Source organism: Mustela putorius, unplaced genomic scaffold, assembly GCF_011764305.1.
Source record: "Mustela putorius furo isolate JIRA1106 unplaced genomic scaffold, ASM1176430v1.1 tig00000145_pilon_pilon_pilon, whole genome shotgun sequence".
NCBI lineage: Eukaryota > Metazoa > Chordata > Mammalia > Carnivora > Mustelidae > Mustela > Mustela putorius.
This window is the reverse complement of record NW_025421294.1, coordinates 1,388,405-1,410,572: the sequence shown is the minus strand read 5'-3', so window position 1 is coordinate 1,410,572 and position 22,168 is coordinate 1,388,405. Positions and strand designations below refer to the sequence as shown.

The 22,168-nt window shown below is 36.8% G+C and overlaps 1 protein-coding gene across 7 annotated transcripts in view; it reads left to right on the top strand.

The window, feature by feature from the left end:
- The window catches only part of BDP1 (B double prime 1, subunit of RNA polymerase III transcription initiation factor IIIB), a 96,058-nt gene that overhangs the window by 28,563 nt on the left and 45,327 nt on the right, over positions 1-22,168 (top strand). For 3 of the 7 annotated variants that reach the window (XM_045075240.1, XM_045075235.1, XM_045075241.1), the window contains exons 11-21: positions 1,372-1,516; positions 5,563-5,721; positions 8,630-8,789; positions 10,329-10,420; positions 11,304-11,502; positions 12,306-12,415; positions 14,571-16,182; positions 17,193-17,377; positions 18,133-18,331; positions 20,129-20,307; positions 21,494-21,698. In XM_045075240.1, the coding sequence (XP_044931175.1) occupies positions 1,372-1,516; positions 5,563-5,721; positions 8,630-8,789; positions 10,329-10,420; positions 11,304-11,502; positions 12,306-12,415; positions 14,571-16,182; positions 17,193-17,377; positions 18,133-18,331; positions 20,129-20,307; positions 21,494-21,698 (3,245 nt within the window). The remainder of the gene's footprint in view (positions 1-1,371; positions 1,517-5,562; positions 5,722-8,629; positions 8,790-10,328; positions 10,421-11,303; positions 11,503-12,305; positions 12,416-14,570; positions 16,183-17,192; positions 17,378-18,132; positions 18,332-20,128; positions 20,308-21,493; positions 21,699-22,168) is intronic. The other 4 variants (XM_045075236.1, XM_045075239.1, XM_045075238.1 and 1 more) reach the window with 4 other exon arrangements.

Genomic DNA, 22,168 nt, shown 5'->3' with positions numbered 1-22,168 from the left:
AGTGTTCATGATCTATGTCTACAGAGCACCTTTGAATCCACAATAAGTTGTTTAATTTTTATACAAGAGCTACTGAAATGTTTCCTTCCTTCCTTCCTACTACTTCCTTCCTTTCTTCCTCCCTCCCTTTTTTCATTTTTCTTCTTTCTCATTCTTTCTTTCTTTCTTACTTTTTTTTTTTTTTTTTAGCTCTGTTAGAATGCAGGCATTTTGATACTCAGGATTTGCTAAGGTATGAGGGCTAAGAGATTTGGGCATATTTAGTCTCTTAAGAATTCATATGTGGATTACTTAAAGTAAATGATCAAGTAAATAGAGAAGAAGAAGATAGTAGCAAATCAGAAAAATATTTCTATAGAATTTAAATTTTATGTAATTCAGTTTTAGCAATATGATTTTAATAAATGAGTCTTGGTTGTAGCGTAGTGTAATTTTAGGCATCACAGTATTATACTCATTTGTGGTTTTCTAGTAAAGATACTACATAAAATGCAGAATAGCTCAGTAATTAAGAAGTTGGACTTTGGAAATCAAACAGACCTTAGTTTAGATTCCAGCTTTTTTGTTTGCTAATTATGACCTTGGATAGGTCACCTAAGATCTTGAACCCAGGTTCTTTTTCTCTTTGATGGGTTTACCACCTTCTAATAGGATTGTTTTCAGTATTAAAGGAGATAATGCGTTTGATGGGCTTAAAGTTTCTGTCACTTAGTAAATACTAAGTAAATGATAGCTGTTACTATGTTATTAATTATGATTTTTCTGAAGGAGCAGAATAGATGAGTCTACCTGTAACAAGTTATTTAACCATTTAAAATTTAAGCAAGATAGGGGCGCCTGGGTGGCTCAGGGGGTTAAAGCCTCTGTCATCGGCTCAGATCATGATCCCGGGGTCCTGGGATTGAGCCCCGCTTCGGGCTCTCTGCTCAGCAGGAAGCCTGCTTCCCTTCCTCTCTTTCTGCCTACTTGTGATCTCTGTCAAATTAAAAAAAAAAAAAATAATAAATTAAGCAAGATAAAAGAATGCTACAAACTACCCAAAAACTTTGGGGTGATCCTCAAAACACAGTTACAACTTAAACAGTTGTAAGTTGATTATCTTTTTAAAAAATTTTTTAAAAAACTTTTTTCTAAAAAAACAAAAAACCCCACTTTTTCCTAATTTTTAAAATTTTTTAGATTTTTAAAGTTTTTATTTGTTTTTTTTAATTACCTTTTCATTAATGTTCTAAAATTAAGATCTCTGCCTTACATAGAGGAACTTGGATGTGGAATGCTTTTATGATTGGTAGGAAAAATGCTGTTTTATGTAAATTCCTTTGTGCTTAAAAAGTTGATGTTTTTAGAATAACGTGCATTTTGTATTCATAGATAAAGGTCAGTCTTTAAGGGAGATAAATGAAGATGAAGTCAATAAGGAACAGAAGCTTTCTCGCATACAGAATATGGATGACATTGTGGATTTATCCTCCAGTGAAAAAGCTGAGAAAAGAACTGACCCTATCCTTTCATCAAGGTATTTTTCTATACCTTTACTGACTTTGTTTACATCTCCTATCAGTTACTGAGAGGGGAGTGAAGTCTCCAGCTGTAATTGTGAACTTGCCTGTTATTCTTTTCAGTCGTACTTGTTTTTCTTCAATTCTTTTGAAGCTCTTGTTAGGTGCATGCGTAACTAGAGTTGTTGTATTTTGGTGAAATCACCCTTTTATCATTTGTGTGTATCATTCTGATATTACTCTTTTTTTTTTTTTTTAAGATTTTATTTATTTATTTGACAGACAAGAGATCACAACTAGGCAGAGAGGCAGGCAGAGAGGGTGGGGAAGCAGGCTCCCCAAGGAGCAGAGAGCCCAATGTGGGGGCTCAGTCCAGGATACTGAGATCATAACCTGAGCCGAAGGCAGAGGCCTGACCCACTGAGTCATCCAGGCGCTCCACTGATACTGCTTTTTGTTCTGATGTTTACTTTGCTACAGCTGTCTTGTGGTTGGTGTTTGCATGGGTTTCTTTTTTCCTTTTCTTTCTTTTTTTGTTGGGAGAGAGCAAGCACGAGGGTGGGTTGGGCAGGGTAGGGGCAGAGAAAGAGAGAGAGAGAGAAGCCACAGCAGCTCTACTCTCAGTGTGGAGCCCATGTAAGGCTCGATCTCATGACCTGACACTTAACCAACTGAGCCACCCAGGCGCCCCTGAGTGGCTTATTTCACTTAGCATACTGTTTTCAGGTTTCATCTGTATTACAGCATTTGACAGTATTTCCTTTTTAAAATATATTTCTTTATTCATGCATCTCTCAGTGAACATTTAGGCTGTTTTCATCTCTTGGCTATTTTAAATATTGCTGTAACAAACATTGGAATGCAGATATCTCTTTGAGGTTCTGTTTCCATTTCTTAATTTCTTTTAGATAAAGACCCAGAACAGGGATTACTGAATCCTATGATTGTTCTGTTAATTTTTTTTACATTTTATTTTATTTTATTTTTTTACCTAAAAAATAGTTTAACCCCAATGTGGGGCTCAAACTTACAACCAAGATCAAAAGTCACATGCTGTACTGAATGAGCCAGCCAGGCACTTTTTTATTTTTAACTTTTTGAGGAGCCTCCCCACTGTTCTTCACAGTGGTTGTGCTATTTTACCTTCCCATCAGCAGTGCACAAAGTTACCAGTTTTCCATATTCTCACCAACACTTACTATTTTCTGTTTTCTTTGTGTTTTGAAGGTGGTTATTCAGACATAGGGGAGATGATACTTCATTATGGTTTTGATTTCCATTTCCCCAATTAGTGATTGAGGAGCTTAACATATGTTTATTGGCCATTTGTATGTCTTCTTTGGAGAAATATCTATTCATTCCCCTTTCATATTTTTTTTTTAATTTGGGATCTTTTTTATTTTTATACACATGACAAGATTTTACACCAAGAATAGTCAGTTAAATAGTACAAATTTACATTCATGAGGAATGTTAAAAAAATTTCAACTAAAAAACCCACTTCTGTCTGTGACCCACAAACCCAACATTTTACAGTGCAGTGGTGTCCCCTTTCATATTTTTTAATTACGTTATTTAAATTGAATTATAGGTATATCTGTTATATTTTGGATATTAAGCTTGTGTCAGATTAATGGTTTACAGATTTTTTTTCTCCCATTCCATAGGTTGTCTTTTGATCTTGTTGATTATTTCCTTTGCTGTGCTGAAGCTTTTTCGTTTGATTATTTCCTTTGCTGTGCTGAAGCTTTTTCATTTGATACTGTCCAACTTGTCTGTCTGTGCTAGTTCATACAATTTGGAAGATTAATAGTTTCTTTGAAGCTGGGCCTATGGACCTTGGATCCTTAATTTGCTAGGTGACAGACTATTTATTTATTTATAAAAAGATTTTATTTATTTATTTGACAGATTACAAGTAGACAGAGAGGCAGGCAGAGAGAGAGAAAGGGAAGCAGGCTCCCTGCTGAGCAGAGAGCCAGAGGCGGTTCTCAATCCCAGGACCCTGGGATCATGACCTGAGCGGAAGGCAGAGGCTTTAACGCACTGAGCCACCCAGGCGCCCGGTGACAGACATTTATATTGTGACTTCAGAGATATAACTAATTTAATAAACTACACCTAAAAGATACTGTGGCACATTTTAGGGGAGAAACAACCCTGTAATGACTGCTAAGATTCTAGCTGGTTTTGTAAAAACAGCTGATACTTAAATTATCAATTATACAAGAGCAAAGTGTCATGAGTGGTAAAGACAATTTGAAATTTATTTCTGGGGTGAAAATGTATTAATAAATCTAAAGCTGGAGTAATTAAAGTAGTGTGTTATTGGCACAAGGACAAATTGTCTCAGCAGAAGTGAATATAAAGCCTAGGGGGAAAAATTTAGGAATCTGATAAATGGGGCAGAGGTAACATTAGAAATTTGTGGGTGAAGATTGAATGAAATATTCACTAGATGTTTAGATATATCTAATATTAGATAGTATTGGATCCTTATTTCACCCTGTATGCTAAATTTCTGATAGATTTAGGGCTACAAGGATGCTGAGTGGGTCAGTTAGTTAGTGTCTGCCAACTGAGCCACTTAGTCAGTGGGTCAGTTGGCAGACACTGGTTAGTGTTTGGCCTGATTAGGATCCCAGGGTCCTAGGATCGAGTCTTGAGTCTCGTGTTGGGTTCCTTGCTCAGCATGGAGCCTGCCTTTCCGTTTGCCTGCCACTCCCCCTGCTTGTGTGTGCTCCTGCCCCCCTCCCCTTAAATAAATAAATAAATAAATAGAATCATGTGTAAAGCAAATCTTGAAAACTTTTAGACAAAGGTATTTGGAAATACCTTTGGCATGTCAAGGATTTCTTAAGGTATGAAAAACAAAACTTTAAAAGATAAAATTGACGAATTTGACCACAGTAAACTATTTCTTTTGACAAAAGGTTTCACAAGGAAAGTGAAAGGCAAGCATAGTATTGGGGAGGTTTTATGTAACCAGCAAATAACATATAAAGAGTTCTTATTGATTAGTTGGGAAAAGAAAAACACCCAGTAGGAAGAATGAGGTGAATGTTGTATGTGTTGCTTCTGGGTGCCAGTTAGTACATGGCCATCATTTATATCATTATTAGTTGGAGTATTTCATAATATGGCAGTCTTGCTTTGGCATACAGTGCTAAGTGCAGCTTATGCATATTGGCACTGTGTCCTCGGATTTATAAAACTTTTGGTTAACAGACTACCATGCAAAGCAGGGCCTGCCTGTATAAGATTGAAATGAGAGATTATTCCTTAATATTGCTCTGGTTTGCACATAGATTTGATTTGTCAACCCCATATAATTAAGAATTTTTCATTTTGACTTGAGTGTTTTCCTATGCCTTTTAATTTGTGGCTGTTACTTTCTCTGTAGGTACAGGTTTTTTTTGGTTGGTTGGTTGGTTGTTTCTGAGAGAGAGGGAGTATGTGTGAGTAGGGAGAGAGGGGAAGAGGAAGGGGGAAAGATTGATTCTTTTTTTGATAGAAAACTTTCTTTCTTAAGATTTTATTTAAATTCATGTTAGTTAACATATAGTATATTATTAATTTCAGGGATAGATTTTAGTGATTTGTCACTTGCATGTAACACCCAGTGCTCATTATATCAAGCGCCCTCCTTAATGGCTATCACCCAGTTATCCCATCCCCCAACCTCCTCCCCTTCAGCAGTCCTCAGGTTGTTCCCTAGAGTTAAGAATCTTAAGCAGCCTCCACTTTCATTGTGGAGCTTGACTTGGGACTTGATCTCACCATCCTGAGGTCATGACCTGAGTCAAAAATCAAGAGTTGAATGCTCAACCGACCGAGCAACCCAGGCACCCCTGAAGATACAGTTTTTAGCAATATGGTACAAGAAGGATCATAGAAAAGCCAAAATATTTATATTGATAATACCAAAATACAAAGTATCATTTTTCCAGGTTGTTTTATATATTAAGAAATATTTTAAGTAGTTATTATAATTATTATAAGTAGTTATTATAAAACACATATTACTAAGAATTCTTTTCCTCCTGTATTTTCATTTGCTTAGTGGTCAACAAGATGCCACATCACTAGGAACTGAAGCTTCAGAATCAAGCCCTTCAGGTTTGCCTTTATCAGAAGCTGGAATTAGTGCACTGTGTGAGGTGAATAATGTTGAAAGGAATTATACAGAAGAAAGCAGTGTTGACCTAAAAAATAAATCATTGTAAGTATTTTATATGTTAGGATTTTAAAATTTATTTTCAAAACTGTGATGATTTCTTATTTAAGAAAGGTTAATGTTTCTTTCTTTAGGGATTAGAAAGGGGTGGTACACCATTTAATATATAATTGTACTGTGGTCTGATTGTGACATAAGGGCTTATCACTTTATATTTCATTATAGAAAGATGCTCTTTTATAACCATGATAGGAATTTTATGCACAGTGGTGACTTATGCTGAAATTCTAAAATAATTTGGAAGCCTAAACATTTGCTGTGAGATACTTTTACTTGGTTTGAATCATTTTTCAAAGTAGTAGATTTTTGATATTGATGACTTTAAAGAAATTATGTTTCCTAGTGTGTAAATATTGATTAATATTTGCACTAAAAACACAATAAAAACACTATAAGAATCTGCCTTTGAAAAGAGATAGCTCAGAAATTCAGACTTCCTTGAGTCCCTCCTAAACTCCTCATATAGGCTTACACGCTCTTTAGTTTATGAATTCTTATTTATTTTCAGTAAAGCACAGTCACACTGAAAATGAAACTTTTTTTTTTTTTTTAAACAAAAGTTTACTCTTTGGGATAGGCAAAATGGTCTTATGGCACAAACACCTAAAAGTATAAAAAGAGTAAAATATCCCTTCTTCTATGTCTGCATTCACTCTAAGTAACTTGTGTAATTTCTTTCTTTCTTTTTTTTTAAAAAGATTTTATTTATTTATTTGACAGAGAGAGAGATCACAAGTAGGCAGAGAGGCAGGCAGAGAGAGAGGGCTTCTTTCCTTCTGAGCAGAGAGCCCGATGCGGGGCTTGATCCCTGGACTCTGAGACCATGATCTGAGCCAAAGGCAGAGGCTTTAACCCACTGAGCCACCCAGGAGCCCCGTGTGTAATTTATTTCTGATTTTCTTTCTGAGATTTAACAAAAAGTATTTTAAAGCTAATGCAAATACATGTTCTTTATATTTTTTTGCTCTTCTTAAAGCCCTAATGATGATAATGTATGTGTGTATAGACACACACACACACACACACACACCCTAGACTTACACAGACACCATTTGCAATTTATTTGTTTTATATCTTGATACCTTTGCATGAAGATATTCCTTATTATTTTTGAATAGCTGCCTAGTGCATAGTGTTCTGGTGTTTGTGTGCTACTGAAGAGAGCACTTCATAGTGTTCTAGTATATATAGATGGATTAGAGTTTATATAATCAAAGCTCAACTGATGGTTATGTAGGTTATTTTTTCAAAGAGTGCTTAAAATCTTAAACCTCTGTCCTTTAACCTGCAAGTAAGTACAATGGACCCTTAGGAACAACACAGTGGTTAGGGATACTGACCCCTTGGCAGTTGCAAATCCACAAATAACTTTGACTCTTCCAAACTTAACTACTAATGGTCTCCTGTTAACCAGAAGCCTGATGACATAATTGGATGATTAACACATATTTTGTATGTTATATATATTATTTGCTGTAATCTTGCAATTAAAGTAAGGTAGAAAAACAAAATCCTAAAAATGACAAAATAACATTTGTAGTAGTGTACTGAGCAGGCCAGCACTCAACTGATTGAGCAACTCAGGAGCCTCTCTTTGTTCAGTTTTTTTTTTTTTTGTTCAGTTTTAAAATGAGTTTTTGATGCTATTATTTGTAGGAGCTCTTTTTATTTTAGGGAGATTAGCCTTGTTCTGTGATTTGCAAAACATCCTTTCTTGGTTGGTAGTTTGACTTTTGACTTAGTCATGTAGAAGTTTTTGATTTTTATGTAGTTAAATTTCTGAATTTTCTTTCTTTTTTTCTTTTATGGCTCTTGAATTTTTAGTTAAACTTTATAAAGGCTTACCCCAACTTAGGGTTATAAAAGAATTCATCCTTGTTGACTGTATGGCTTTATTTAACTCTGATATGTTGGAATATACTACAAGTACAGTGCGAGAAATGGAGCTAATCTTATTTTAGTCCCCAGTGTTAGTTTTCCCATCACCATTGCTTTTGATATTGTTTGTAACAATACATTATTTTGTATCTCATTCTTGCTATTTTAAATGCTGCCTTTTTAAATGTACTTCTTTTGTGTGTTTTTTTTTAAAGATTTTTTTTTAAAGATTTTATTTATTTTTTTTAAAGATTTTTTTTTTAAGATTTTATTTATTTTTTTGACAGACAGAGATCACAAGTAGGCAGAGAGGCAGGCAGAGAGAGAGGGGAGGAAAGCAGGCTCCCTGTGGAGCACAGAACCTGATTGATCCCAGGACCCTGAGATCATGACTTGAGCCGAAGGCAAAGGCTTTAACCCACTCAGCCACCCAGGCCGCTGCTCTTTCATGTGTTTTGAAGTCATCTTCTAAGTTTTCTTTTGTGTTTCATTTATCTGTTTATTCATGTTATCAGTACCAGTGTTTTAGTTATTAATGCTGCATAGTTGCTTTTTAGCATCTGGTAAAATAAGTTACCTCCTCACAACTCTTGTTTTTCAGTTTTCTTTTTTTTTTATTTTTTTAATTTTTTTTTAATTTTTTTTTTTTTTAAAGATTTTATTTATTTATTTGTCAGAGAGAGAGAGAGAGCAAGAGCGAGCACAGGCAGAGAGGCAGGCAGAGTCAGAGGGAGAAGCAGGCTCCCTGCGGAGCAAGGAGCCCGATGTGGGACTCGATCCCAGGACGCTGGGATCATGACCTGAGCCGAAGGCAGCTGCTTAACCAACTGAGCCACCCAGGCGTCCCGTTTTTCAGTTTTCTTTGCTACTCTTTGAGTAAACCTACAGGACTTCTTTTCTGCCTCTGAGTGGATTTTTAAAGAATTTTTCCAAATTTCATTTGACTGTGCCTCTGTGTTGGTGCGATTTAAATAATGTTCATTTAAAAAAATAAAAAATAATTTTCATTTCTTAGGGAAACAGATCAGTCAGGAAATGTTAAACTAATGGGAAGAAGACAACTGCAGAGACCTAAACCCAATTTATCAAGGGCAGTTGGGAAGAAATCTGTTCTTTCACAAGGTAAAACAGATGCAGAGAGCAAGAGTTTACATGCAGAAACTTCATTTGAAAAGGTATGGAATAAGACTCTTTTTTTTTTTTTTAAAAAAAGACTTTATTTATTTATTTGCCAGAGACAGAGGGAGAGAGAGCGAGCACAGGCAGACAAAGAGGCAGGCAGAGGCAGAGGGATAAGCAGGCTCCCTGCCGAGCAAGGAGCCCGATGTGGGACTCGATCCCAGGATCCTGGGATCATGACCCGAGCCGAAGGCAGCTGCTTAACCAACTGAGCCACCCAGGCGTCCCTGGAATAAGACTCTTTATAGAAAATAAGATTACAAAAATTTTCCCTAAGTAGTTGGGAATAAATTGTTTAGTTGATAATTACATGATAATGTAACTGATACTAAAACAAAGGTGCGAGAACTTACACATGAATATGAAATGTATCTTATCTCCTGTTTATGCATTTAGAACCTAGGACATACTTTTGCAAACATACTCATTAGCAGCATATCTCTTTTGTTTAACATATATAAATTTTCAAAATTTAAAAAATATTTTTTAAGATTTTTATTTATCCATTTGAATGAGAGTGAGAGAGGATAAGCAGGGGGAGCGGCAGAGGTAGAGGGAGAAGCATTCTCCCTGCTAGGCAGGGAGTCTGACTCAGGGCTCTATCCTAGGACCCTGGGATCATCTGAGCTAGAAGGCAGACTCTTAACCGACTGAGCCACCGAGTTGCCCCAGGTTATTATAATCTTGTAAAATTCAGGAAAATTGGGAAAGTACAGATTATTTTAAAAATCAAGACAAAAAGTACTTGTGATCTCATTATCCAGCTGCAACCAACATTTTAGCATATATCCTTCCAATTTTTCTATTACAGAATTTAGTAGTATTCAGTTTTATCTCTTTCTTCAGTTCTTAACATTTCATAAATATTTTTCCATATTATTAAATATCCTTTGAAAACATGGTTTTTAGTGACTTCATAATATTCTGTCAATGGGTAAAACTGAATTTAACCATTTACTCATTATAGAATATTTAGTCTGTTCATGGTGTTTGACATTTTATATAATATTCTAGTGAACATTCTTGTAGTTTGTCTAAATATTTACTTAGAATCAGAAATGTTATTATAATATGAACATTTTTTTAGTAGATTTTATTTATTTGAGAGAGAGAGAGGGAGAGAGCGCGAGCGTGCACCAGTAATAGGAGCAAGGGGCAGAGGGAGAGGGTGAAGGAGACTCTTTTCTGAGCAGGGAGCCCAACACGGGCCTTGATCCCAGGACCCTGAGGTCATGACAGCAGTCGGAGGCAGATACTAGCCAACTGAGCCACCCAAGTGCCCTGATTATGAACGTTTTTTAGGCTTTTGATTTCATATGGGCAAAAGGCTTTCCAGAAAGGATATACCAATTTTGTTCCTGTCAGTAGTAGGTAGAATTATATGTTTTATAGTGTTCACAGCTGCATCGATGATTTATAGAACTATTATTATTAGAAGAACAAAAAATGAAAAGTCATTGTTTTAATTTCCATTTATTACCAAGTTTGGACTTTTTAATGTTAAGTCAATAAAATGTAAAAAATTGAATTTATAGAATGATATGGAAAAGGATAAAGTGAATACATTGGACATTTCTGGAATGGAGAATACAGAGAGAGAGAACTCAGAAGCTGAGACTGTATCTATGTAAGTATTTAGGAAGTAGAATTCAAGAGTGACTGTAATAAGTTCTGTACTGGATAATGTCTGAATTTTACTTCCATTTAGTGTGCTTAAGTCTTCTTTTAACTGTAGGTGTATTGAAACATTTCAGTAGTGCTCTTTATGCTGCTGGAGAAATAAATTATGATATGGATCCATTGGGTATGCAGTTACATTTCTTCCTCAACTTACTAACAGGATTTTACCAAAGTCTTACTAGATTAATTAATGGTTAAGGTACATGTTTCTGGATAGCAGGTGGTTTCAAAGGGAATATTTAACTAGGAATGCAAATTCAGAGTAGGTCTTATTCTAATATGAATTTGAACCATTGGATTCTGGACTGTATATTTATGCTATAATCTTTGTTTAGGGCCCTGGAGGTATACATTACAAACTAGTATTCTTAGTGGAGAATGGTATTAAGTGTATGTCAAATATAGATGTTTTTCAGTTTTGTGATGAAATTACTTAAAGTTCGGGTTCCAGGATAATGTCTGTCCCAAAACGTTAAGGTTTAGAAACAGGGTTGGTATCTTTGAGGATTTTTTTTTTTAAAGATTTTATTTATTTATTTGACAGAGATCACAAGTAGGCAGAGAGGCAGACAGAAAGAGAGGGGGAAGCAGGCTCCCTGCTGAGCAGAGAGCCCCGATGTGGGGCTCGATCCCAGGACCCTGGGATTATGACCTGAGTCTAAGGCAGAGGCTTAACCCACCGAGCCACCCAGGTGCCCCTTTGAGGATGTTTTTGAGGACACTTGTAATTATTTTTATATTCCAAATGGTTTACTTATTTGTATCGTGGAGAAGCAATACTGAAAACAAACATGTAACTTCAGAATAACCATAGTTCTATTCTTTTGTAGTTCTGGGTTGAGTGAAAAAATTGGTCTGCAGGAAGATGATCAAACAAAGACTGTCAGACCAGCACGACTAATGAGGAGCCGATTGCAAAGGCCAAAGCCAAATGTAGGTAAAGCTGCTGAAAGAAAAATTCTAGCATCACAGGAAAAAATTGAGGCCAATGTAAAAAAGAATGAAAGTGAATCCTGTGTTGCTAGAGATGTAAGTACTCTGATTCTTTCCGATTTTTTTGTTAAACAAGTACTTCAGCCTTCTTTTACCCCCCTCTTTAAACAGCAAGACTGTACCATTGTATACATTGTATATTAAATTTAAAGCCAAAATCTTAAGAGCCAGCAACTTTGCTACTTGTAAAGCAGTTTAACTCTGAGCAATCTAGATTTTGAGCATTTGCATAATGGAGCATCTGCTTTGCTCTTACTACTTCATGTTTACTTGCCTCCCCCCTCCACATTATTTAGGTGTTTAAATTATGCCTCCTTTTTGAAAATATAGCTAGATATGTGAATTTTAGCTCTGGCTTAAACACAGTAAAATGTTAAAAGCTTCCTATTAAAATAGAATTCCAAGAGCAAAGATGATGAATTTTAGGTTATTTACATAATAACTAGTCTTTGTGATAAGGGTAAGAGTTCAGATCATAGTTACATATGAATTTCTTTTGTTAAAATTCTCAAGGTCTATACAGTAATGGTACTAAGCAGAAGACAGACCCCTGGGAATAATTCTAAGAGACAAGACTGAAGCGCTATAACTTGCTTTCTGATTAAGAGGAAAAGAATGGGGGATTTGAGATTAGGTAGAAGATGTAGCTTATGAGATTTTTAAAAGATATTTAAATAACATTTTGAAAAGTGTCTTTTGAGAGTGTCCTTTGAGTATCATTTTATAATTGTGAAATGTTTACCATTTTCTTTATACTCAAATTGGACAAACTTTTCAATGCAATTTTTTATAAATGAGTGTTTCATTGTGAAACCTTAAAAATGTCTTTTGTTGTTAAGAGTCCTGAGCAAGTAGAAGATCAGTCATGTAAAAATGACTTTGAAGACATCCCATTACAATCTGAGAAAGAAGATAATTTTTTCCAAATGAATGTTAATGAATGTGTAAGGTAAGCATCATCTTAATGGTTATGTAATCTTTGAATTTTGTATGAGGTTTTAGAAATGTTTAATCAATTTTTTTTTAAAAGCTTTTATTTATTAATTTGACAGAGAGAAATCACAAGTAGACGGAGAGGCAGCCAGAGAGAGAGAGAGAGATAGGGAAGCAGGCTCCCCGCTGAGCAGAGAGCCTGATGCGGGACTCGATCCCAGGACCCCGAGATCATGACCTGAGCCCCCCCCCCCCCCCCCCCCCCCCCCCCCCCCCCCCCCCCCCCCCCCCCCCCCCCCCCCCCCCCCCCCCCCCCCCCCCCCCCCCCCCCCCCCCCCCCCCCCCCCCCCCCCCCCCCCCCCCCCCCCCCCCCCCCCCCCCCCCCCCCCCCCCCCCCCCCCCCCCCCCCCCCCCCCCGAAGGCAGCGGCTTAACCCACTGAGCCACCCAGGCGCCCCTGTTTAATCAATTTTTTAAAACAAAAGCAAATCAGATAGATTTTTTATGATTAAGATTACATAATATTCACTATATACCTAGACTTTTCAGGGCAATTTATGTCATAGCTTTTTTTTTTTTTTTTTTTTTTTTTAAGATTTTGTTATTTATTTGTCAGAGAGAGAGAACACAAGCAAGCAGAGTGACAGGCAGGGGCAGAGGGAGAAGTAGGCTCCCTACTGAGCAAGGAGCCTGATGTGGAACTTGATTACAGGACCTTGAGATCATACTGAGTTGAAAGCAGCCGTTTAAGCAACTGAGCCACCCAGGCATCCCATAGCTTTCTTCTTAATTTCTTAGTTACTAGTGATTTGATGAGTTGATTTACTCCTCACAAATTAGACCTGATTAATATGCATATTAGATTAAATGTCTATGTTCAAACATGAAATGTAACTTACTTTCTTCTCATTGTTTCTTTGGGATTAGATTGATCCACATATGACCTTTATTCACATAAATTTTATGAAAAACCCATACATGGAAACCCATACTTCTTTTAGCCACATGCGTTTTTTTTTATTTGTTATGTCCCCTCTGGAGGGTACCAAACAAAATCTATGGAATTACTAGTATACTTTGGAAAATGTTTTTCCTTTGGAAATATTCAGTGTGCACAGAAGTAGTGAGAACAGAATAGTGGACTCCTTGGCACTACTATATGTAGTTTGTGTGTGTGTGTGTGTGTGTGTGTGTGTGTGTTTAAGATTTTATTCATTTATTTCGTCAGAGAGAGATACAGCTACAGAGGGAACACAAGCCGGGGGAGAGGGAGAAACAGGCTTCTCACTGAGCAGAGAGCCTGATGCGGGGCTCGATCACAGCACCCCAGGATCATGACCTGAACCAAAGGCAGCCGCTCCACGACTGAGTCACCCAGGGCACCCCACTGTTTATTATTTGTTTTCTTTTGTTTTCCTTTTAAATATTTAATTTATTTATTTGACAGACAGAGATCACAAATAGGCATAGAGAGAAGGGGGGGGGGAGCAGGCTCCCTGCTGAGCAGAGAGCCCAATGTGGGGGCTTGATCCCAGGACTCTGGGATCATGACCCAAGGTGAAGGCAGATGCCTAACAACTGAGCCACCCAGGTGCCCTTTTAGTTTCAACAATTACTAGTGTTTTTTCAATCTTCACATTTAAAGTCTAGCCTTTCTTATACTTTTTTGTTCAGGTCATACTTCAATATGGCTATTTGAGATGCTGTTCAAATCTGGCCATATAAATGCATTGCTTAACTCTTAAGGCAATGCATATGCTGGATAAAAGATAGGAGGGGCCAAGAGGTAGGAATAGTAGACATAATTTGGTCTAGCTCCATTGCAGAGGACTGGAGACTCTTAGCCAGTATTTGAGAACGATTGTGTGGTTGACAATTAGGTACGGTTCAGAGCCAGTTGACTACTACTCTAATTGACCTTATTGATAGATTTCTCTTTATACATGTCTCTATGTGAGTAGACATTTTAAAAATTCATTATTTCAAAACATGGTTTTTTCCCTCTCCTTTAATTTTTAGGTTTTATCCTGAGATGCCTGAGGCTTTCTTAATTTATTTTTTAGTTGATAATTCCTCGTCTTTTAGTAGTATTTTCTCAACCATCCTTTCTTTAGCTGGCAGTGTGGTTTAAAATTTGATTGTATGTTTTTTTTTTTATATATACATATATAGTATTCAAGAGGATAAGAAGGTCCCAGTTCTAAAGACTCGATTTCAGAAACCAAAGCCAAATATAGGAAGAGGAGCTAGAAGAAGAGAAATTTTCTCAAAGAAAGAGGTGTCAGAGGAGATTGAATCTGGGCAATTTGCAGCACCTTTGAGAGAAATTACAAGAATGGAAGAAACCTTACCAAGGGAGAGCATATCAGTGGAGGCTAATTCTACTAAGGAAATGGAGTCAGTTTTAGGGAAAACTGAAAGAGACAAGTCTTCCAGAGAGAAGATACCAGAAATGATGACCAGCACTGTGGAAATGGAGACAGATTTGAACGAAACAGGAGGAGAGGTTTCCCCAGGGGACACTGTATCAGAGGTGTCTGATATCACTGAGGAAAGAGTGAAGAATTTGGAAGAAACTGGAAGAGAGGTTTCCCCAAGGGATACTGTATCAGACATGTCTGATGTCACTGAGCAAAGTGTGATAAATTTGGAGGAAACTGCAAGAAAGGTTTCCCCAAGGGATACTGTATCAGACGTGTCTGATGTCACTGAGGAAAGTGTGATAAATTTGGAGGAAACTGGAAGAGAGGTTTCCCCAAAGGATACTGTATCAGCGGTGTTTGATGTCACTGAGGAAAGAGTGATAAATTTGGAGGAAACAGGAAGAGAGGTTTCCCCAAGTGATACTGTATCAGAAGTATCTGATGTCACTGAGGAAAGAGTGATAAATTTGGAGGAAACTGGAAGAGAGGTTTCCCCAAGGGATATTGTATCAGAGGTGTCTGATGTCACTGAGGAAACTGGAAGAGAGGTTTCCCCAAGGGATATTGTATCAGAGGTGTCTGATGTCACTGAGGAAACTGGAAGAGAGGTTTCCCCAAGGGATATTGTATCAGAGGTGTCTGATGTCACTGAGGAAAGAGTGATAAATTTGGAGGAAACTGGAAGAGAGGTTTCCCCAAGGGATACTGTATCAGAGGTGTCTGATATCACTGAAGAAATAGTGACAGATTTGGAAGAAACTGGAAGAAGAAAAATACCCCTACAGGAAAATGCCCCAGAGGTCAGCACTATAGATGAAGTAGAAACACATTTAGAAGAAACTGGAAGTGAGGTTTCTGTAAGGGAAAATGTACCAGAGATTGTTGATGCCATTAAGGAGAGAGAAACACATTTGGAAGAAGCTGAAAGAAGAGAAGAAAAGGCCCCAGAGGCTAAGACTCAAGGTGAAATAGAGACAGATTGGAAAGAAATTGAAAAGGGAACTTCCCTGGGGGAAAAGGTACTACTGGGGATCAGTGCCACTGGGGAAAGGGAGATTGATTTGAAAGAAACTGGAGAAGGAGATCTTTCCCTGATGGAAAAGGTATCAGGAAAGACGACTGCTATTGAAGAAACAGAGGCAGAATCAAAAGAAACTGGAGACGTTTCCTCAAAGAAAAGCAGATCAGAAGAAATTAGTGCTCCTGAAGAAATGGCTGCAGATTTGGAAAAAACTGGAAAAATAGACATTTCTTTAAGGAAATATGGAGCAGAGGAGACCAGGACCTCAAGACAAAATGACACAGATTTAATGCAGAGCAGTAGTAGTTGCTGCAACACTGTGTCTTCACTAACTATCAAAGTATGTATTTTTCTGTTCTTTAGCAAACCTATTTTTGAACACTTTTTCAGGGAAAAATTATCAAAATAAAAACGGTGATTATTGCTCTTAAATCCCACAAAATTTAAAATCTCTAAAAGCTTTGAAGTCTTTCCCAGCCCTAAATTCTGTGTTTTAGGACCTTAAAGAAACTATGTATCTTTTAAAAAAGTAACTTAAAAATATATTTAAATGTGGTTAAGTTACTGTTCTTAATGTCAGTTTGAAGTTACTCTTAGCTAAAAGGAGTGTAGGGAATTAGACTGGATTAGTGCTAACTGTAATATGAACATAGAGTAGAATTATTTCTTGTGACCAAATGTCTTTCTTTTTTTATTTCCTGTCCCATTCCACTTTTATTTTTTTATTTTTTAAATTATTTAAGGAGAGCAAGTAGGAGGGGTGGACTAAGCAGACTGCTCTGAGCATGGAGCCCAACATAGGGCTCGATCTTAGAACCCTGAGACCATGACCTGACCTGAAACCAACAGTCGGATGCTTGAGTGACTGAGCCATCCAGGTGCCCCCCACCTTCCCTCCACTTTTAAATTTTCCTTTTTCTTCCTTTTTAAAAAATATTTTTAAAATTTTACTTTATTTTAGAAAGGGAGAGAGAGCAATTATGGGGTGGGCCTTGGAGAGAGTCAGAGAATCTAAGGCACGCTCCGCACTCAGCATGAAGCGCTTTGTGGGGCTTGATTCCACACCCCTGAGATCATGACTTGAGTTGAAAATGAGAGTTGGACGCCCAACTGACTGAGCCATCCAGCTGCTTGTTTCCAGTGGGGCTGCTTGGCTGGCTCAGTAGGTGGATCATGTGACCTTTTTTTAAAGCAGGTGACTCTTGATCATGGGGTTATAGGTTTGAGCTGCATGTGAGGTGTAAAGATTACTTAAAAATAAAATCTTCAAAAAACCTCAAAAGTTTACTTGAAGTTCACATGATTGTGACATTTTCCATTTGTGCTGATTTCCTGTGACTATTCCTCTAGAATGTTAGCAGTGAAGTACTATCCGTGGTGCAGACACCTGAAGAAGAAAAAAATTCTGAAAAGGAACTGTCAGGTCACTTGAGTTGTTTGGAGACTTCTTTACAGACTTCTGAACCTGATAAAACAAATGACAAGGGGATGCTATCTCCAGATGTTCCAGAGCAGTTTTCAAATACTAATTTAAGGTATAAACATATTGGTCTGTGTGCTTTTAAAGACAAATCATCTTTGTTTTTTATTTAAAAAATATTTTTTGGAGGGAGAGAGCAAGAGCAGGGAGAGGGTAAGGAGAGGGAGAAGCAGGCCCTCCACTGAGCAGGGAGCTTGATCCCAGGACCCTGGGATCATGACCCAAGCCAGAGGCAGATGCTTAATTGACTGAGCCACCCATGTGCCCAAGACAAAGCATCTAAGGAGACATTTTCAGATTATCAGTAAGATTTCAAGGTGTATCTATAGCATAGTGTTAAACTGCTTCTAAGCTCTGGAATGATAGGGAGAGAATTTTGAGGTCATTATGACACTAGATTGAGAGAATTACTAACAAGAGAATTGTATGTAACATATAATCCTAAGTCAGTATGGGTGTGAGAGCCACTGTTTTCTCTTTGCAAAGATGATAGGCATATATTTCAGTTGTACTCCTTGTATTTTTCAGGATCTGCCAAATAGCCCAATTTGTTTACCTGTTAAGAATTAGATTTAAAGAGACATTGGGGAGGGTGTGTGTTAATGGTGAGTGCTGTGAAATGTTAAGACTGATGATTCACAGACCTGTTCCCCTGGGGCAAAAAATACATATGTTAATAAAAATATTTTAAAAAAATTAAAAATAAGAATTAGATTTAATATTTATTGCCAGTTTCTCAAGTTGTCCTAAGACTCTGTTCTCATTGCCCCTTAAACTCATTCTAAAGTTTGATAATCCTTTTTCCAAAAGCAAATCTCTTCCTCAAGAGCAGAAGCCACTAGAAATTAAACCAGCACCTTTTATGAGAAGTCGATTCAAGAGACCAAAACCGAACTTAGCAAGAGCAACTTTAAAGAGAGAGACTACAGAAGCAGAAAAATATGTACATGGGAAGAAATTGGAAACTGATAAAACTGAGACTGTTGTGGTGCAGCAGACCAGTGAACAGGTGAGCACACTCCCTTCTCAACATGTGAGTGCTATTCAAGGTGGATGTTTTTTGTCTTAGCTATTGCTACTAAAGTAAAACAGCTGGGGTTAACATTTAACAGATATTTTCTCATATAATTTCTATTGCATGTGAAATAGGAAAGGGGGATTAAGAGGTCCAGACTTCCCAGGGCCGCTGGCTGGCTTAGTTGGTAGATAGGCAAACTCTTGATCTTGGCGTTGTGAGGTTGAACCTCATGTTGGGTATAAAGATTACTTAAAAATATAAATCTTTTAAGAAGCACAAATTTTCAGTCATGAAATAAGTAACAGATAAGCACGGTATAGGGAATATACTTAATAATATAGTAACATATGTAGTAATATAGTAACATATGGTTATATATAGTGACTATAATTACTGTGGTGAATATTGAGTACTGTATAGAATTGTTGAATCACTGTGTTGTGCATCTAAAACTAATAAAACATTGTCAACTGTACTTTAATAATAATAAAAAATCCCAGTTCATTAAAAAGATAATAAAATGATGTATTTTTTAAAAAGTGCAATTTTGGATTAAAATTCTTTTTGTTTTATTTTTATTTATTTTTAACTATTTATTCGAGAGAGAGAGAGAAAGCATGACAGGGGGAAGGTCAGAGGGAGAAGCAGACTCCCTGCTAGCGGGGATTTCCCCATGTAGGGCTCCATTCCAGGACTCTGGGATCATGACCTGAGCCGAAGGCAGATGCTTAACCAACTGAGCCACCCAGGTGCCCCAAGTGTTTTAAAATGGCTTAGTTCTGGGGTGCCTGGGTGGCTCAGTTGGTTAAGTGTCCAACTCTTGATTTCGGCTTAGATTTTGATATCAGGGGTGTGAGTTCAAGCCCAGTGTGGAGCCTATTTAAAAAATAAATAAAGAGGGCGCCTGGATGGCTCAGTTGGTTAAACAACTGCCTTCGGCTCACATCACGATCCTGGAGTCCTGTGATTGAGTGCCCATCGGGTTGCCCGCTCAGCAGGGAGTCTCCTCCTCCCTCTGATCCTCTCCCGTCCCATCCTCTCTCTCACCCTCATGCTCTCTCAAATAAATAAATTTTAAAAAATCGTTAAAAAAGTAAAACAGTTCTTAAAATGCTTGAAAATTTGTATTTTTTCTTCCTGTTCTTAAATTTTAAAAAGGTGTATCTTTTTTATTGATTATTTTATCTGATGATAGGAATTGCAGATTGAAAAAATACATCATCTAAAAGTGAGAGTCCATTGTGATGTCCCATTTCTTCCTCCCAGGTTAATCAGTCATGTAACTATTTTGAGTATGTCCACCCATTCTTTTCTGTATATATACTTATTTACATAAAAAATAAAATATGTGGATATTTTCTTTGTTTTCCAAAAATGGTGTTATAACTTGCCTTCTCGTATTTTTCACTTAATATTATGAACATATTTCTGGATCAGTATATACAGATTTATCTTCTAAATTGTTCTGGATTGTTCTACTATAAGCAAATTATAATTTATTCAATACCTTACTGATAGGTTTGTCTTGTTCCCAGTGTTTTGATTTTGTTCATTGCTTTTTTGGGGGGCTATTAAATGGGTATAGTAAACATCTTTTATGTACTTTTCCATATACTTACTTGAAGATGTTTGTAAGATACATTTCTAGAAGTAAATTTGCTGAGAATTAAAATTTTAGTAGGTACCTTTCTGTTGTCCTCTGCAGAGACTCTACTAATTTATTTTGCTCGTAGTGTATGAAAGTTCCTGTTTCAGCCCTCAATGAAATTTTCCTTACCTGCCTTCTAGGGTGTGGCTTCCCTAATGACATCAAGAGAAAAAGACAAATCAGGTCACAGGGAGGAGGAGACTGTAATATTACCGTGTATACACAGTGAAAAGGACCTTTCACCTTCAAGTTCTTGTGATCCTGAAGCCATGTCTCAGCCTGTACAGACCCAGGAAAAGGAATTAGTTGTTTCTCTGGGGTAAACAGTGATACTTCTTTGAAAATCTAAAATATATGTATATTAAAAAAAAAAAAGCAAAGGAAAATCTAAAATATGAGAGAATTCTTCAAGTATTTCTTCATTGTTACTAAGATGTGTTAATGTATTTTAAAAGTGAATATCAAGAATACTTGGTTTATTTTTATTTATTTATTATTTTTAAAAAGATTATTTGAGAGACAGAGAGTACTCAGGGAGGAGGGGCAGAAGGAGAGGGAAAGAGAGTCTTAACCAGATGCCATACTGAGCACACAGCCCTCTGTGGGGTTTGATCTTATGACCCTGACATAATGACCTAAGCCAAAACCAATAGTTGGATGCTTAACTGACTGCACCACCCAGGCTCTCCAAGAATACTTGGTTTATTTTTATTCATGTGTCAGACTGTCTAAAATAGAAAATCACACTGAGTTAACACCTTTTGATGCTTACCTGCCTGTATTCACTATTAGCTACTTAGGGTTTTATGCAAAACACTGCATTTAAAAATACATGCATATAAGGATTATATTCATTATCTTCTTAAAAACTGTAGTAGAAAGATGCCTGGATGGCTCAGTTGGTTAAGCATTTGAATTAAGTTAGGGCATGATCCTGGGGTCCTGGGATCAAGTTCCACTTTGAGTTCCTTGCTTAGTGAGTGCCTGCTTTTCCCTCTCCCTCTGCCTGCTTCCCTCTCCCTGCTTCTCCCTGCTTATGCTCTCTCTCTTTGTCAAATAAATAAATAAAATCTTGACCAAAAAAATTGTAGTAGAAGACTTATTTACAGTTTTAACCATTTTTTATATAGATGGTCTAGTGTTATTAATGCACATTCACAAAAATGCACATTCATGTTGTTTTGCAACAGTTACCACATATATCTCCAGAACTTTTTCATTTTTCCAACCTGAAACTTAACCCGTTAACAAGAATACCCCATTCCCCTTCTTCCATTCCCTGGCAACTACCTTTATACTTGCTGGCTCCATGAATTTGAATTTTCTACATTACATAAATTCATTACCTTTTCAGGATTAAAATAACTATTTTTTTTTAAATAAAAGAATATATATCATTGAAGTAATTTGATTTTATAGTTAGAGAAGATTCAAATTTTATGTTTTTACAGTAGTTTTCATCTTACAGTCCAGCTCTCTCTCTTTCTCCCTGTCCTCTCTTCTAGGGCTCATAGAACAAACACTTTTCAGCAAGAAGTGAAGGAAAGCATTATTCCAACTGCTCGAATAGTAAGGAGCCGACTTCAGAGACCCAGACCAAACATAAAAAAGGCTGGACCGAGGCAAATAGAAAAAGGTGAAGCTGAAGGCATAATTAAGGAAGAAAGAACAGTAGTACAAAAAGATGAAACTAAAAAGTTCTTGACTGTGGTAAGTTATTGTTATGTAATTGAGCCTTCTAATGCATGTTAAAATACGAAATGGCATCTCAGACTAGGTTTAGAATATAGGCATGTGACACTCTCATTAATGAATATATAATATATCTAGTTCTGTTCTAGATTTACCATTCTAGATTTTTTTTAAATGAAAACAGATTTTTCCCCTAATTAATGAACCTATTCATTATAAAAATATTCAATTAATACAAAATATTATAATAATATTGAGGTAACCACTGAAAACCTTCTGACGTATCTTACTGGGTGTATCTCCATGCATGCATGTGTGTATACTTATGTAAATTTAAATAATACAATCTCTGGGGCACCTGGCTGGTTCAGGTGGTAGAAAATGCAGCTCTTGATCTTTGGGTTGTAAATTTAAGCCCCACATCAGGTATAGAGATTACTGAAACATAAGATAATTTTTTAAAATAGTAAAGTCACTGCGTACATTTT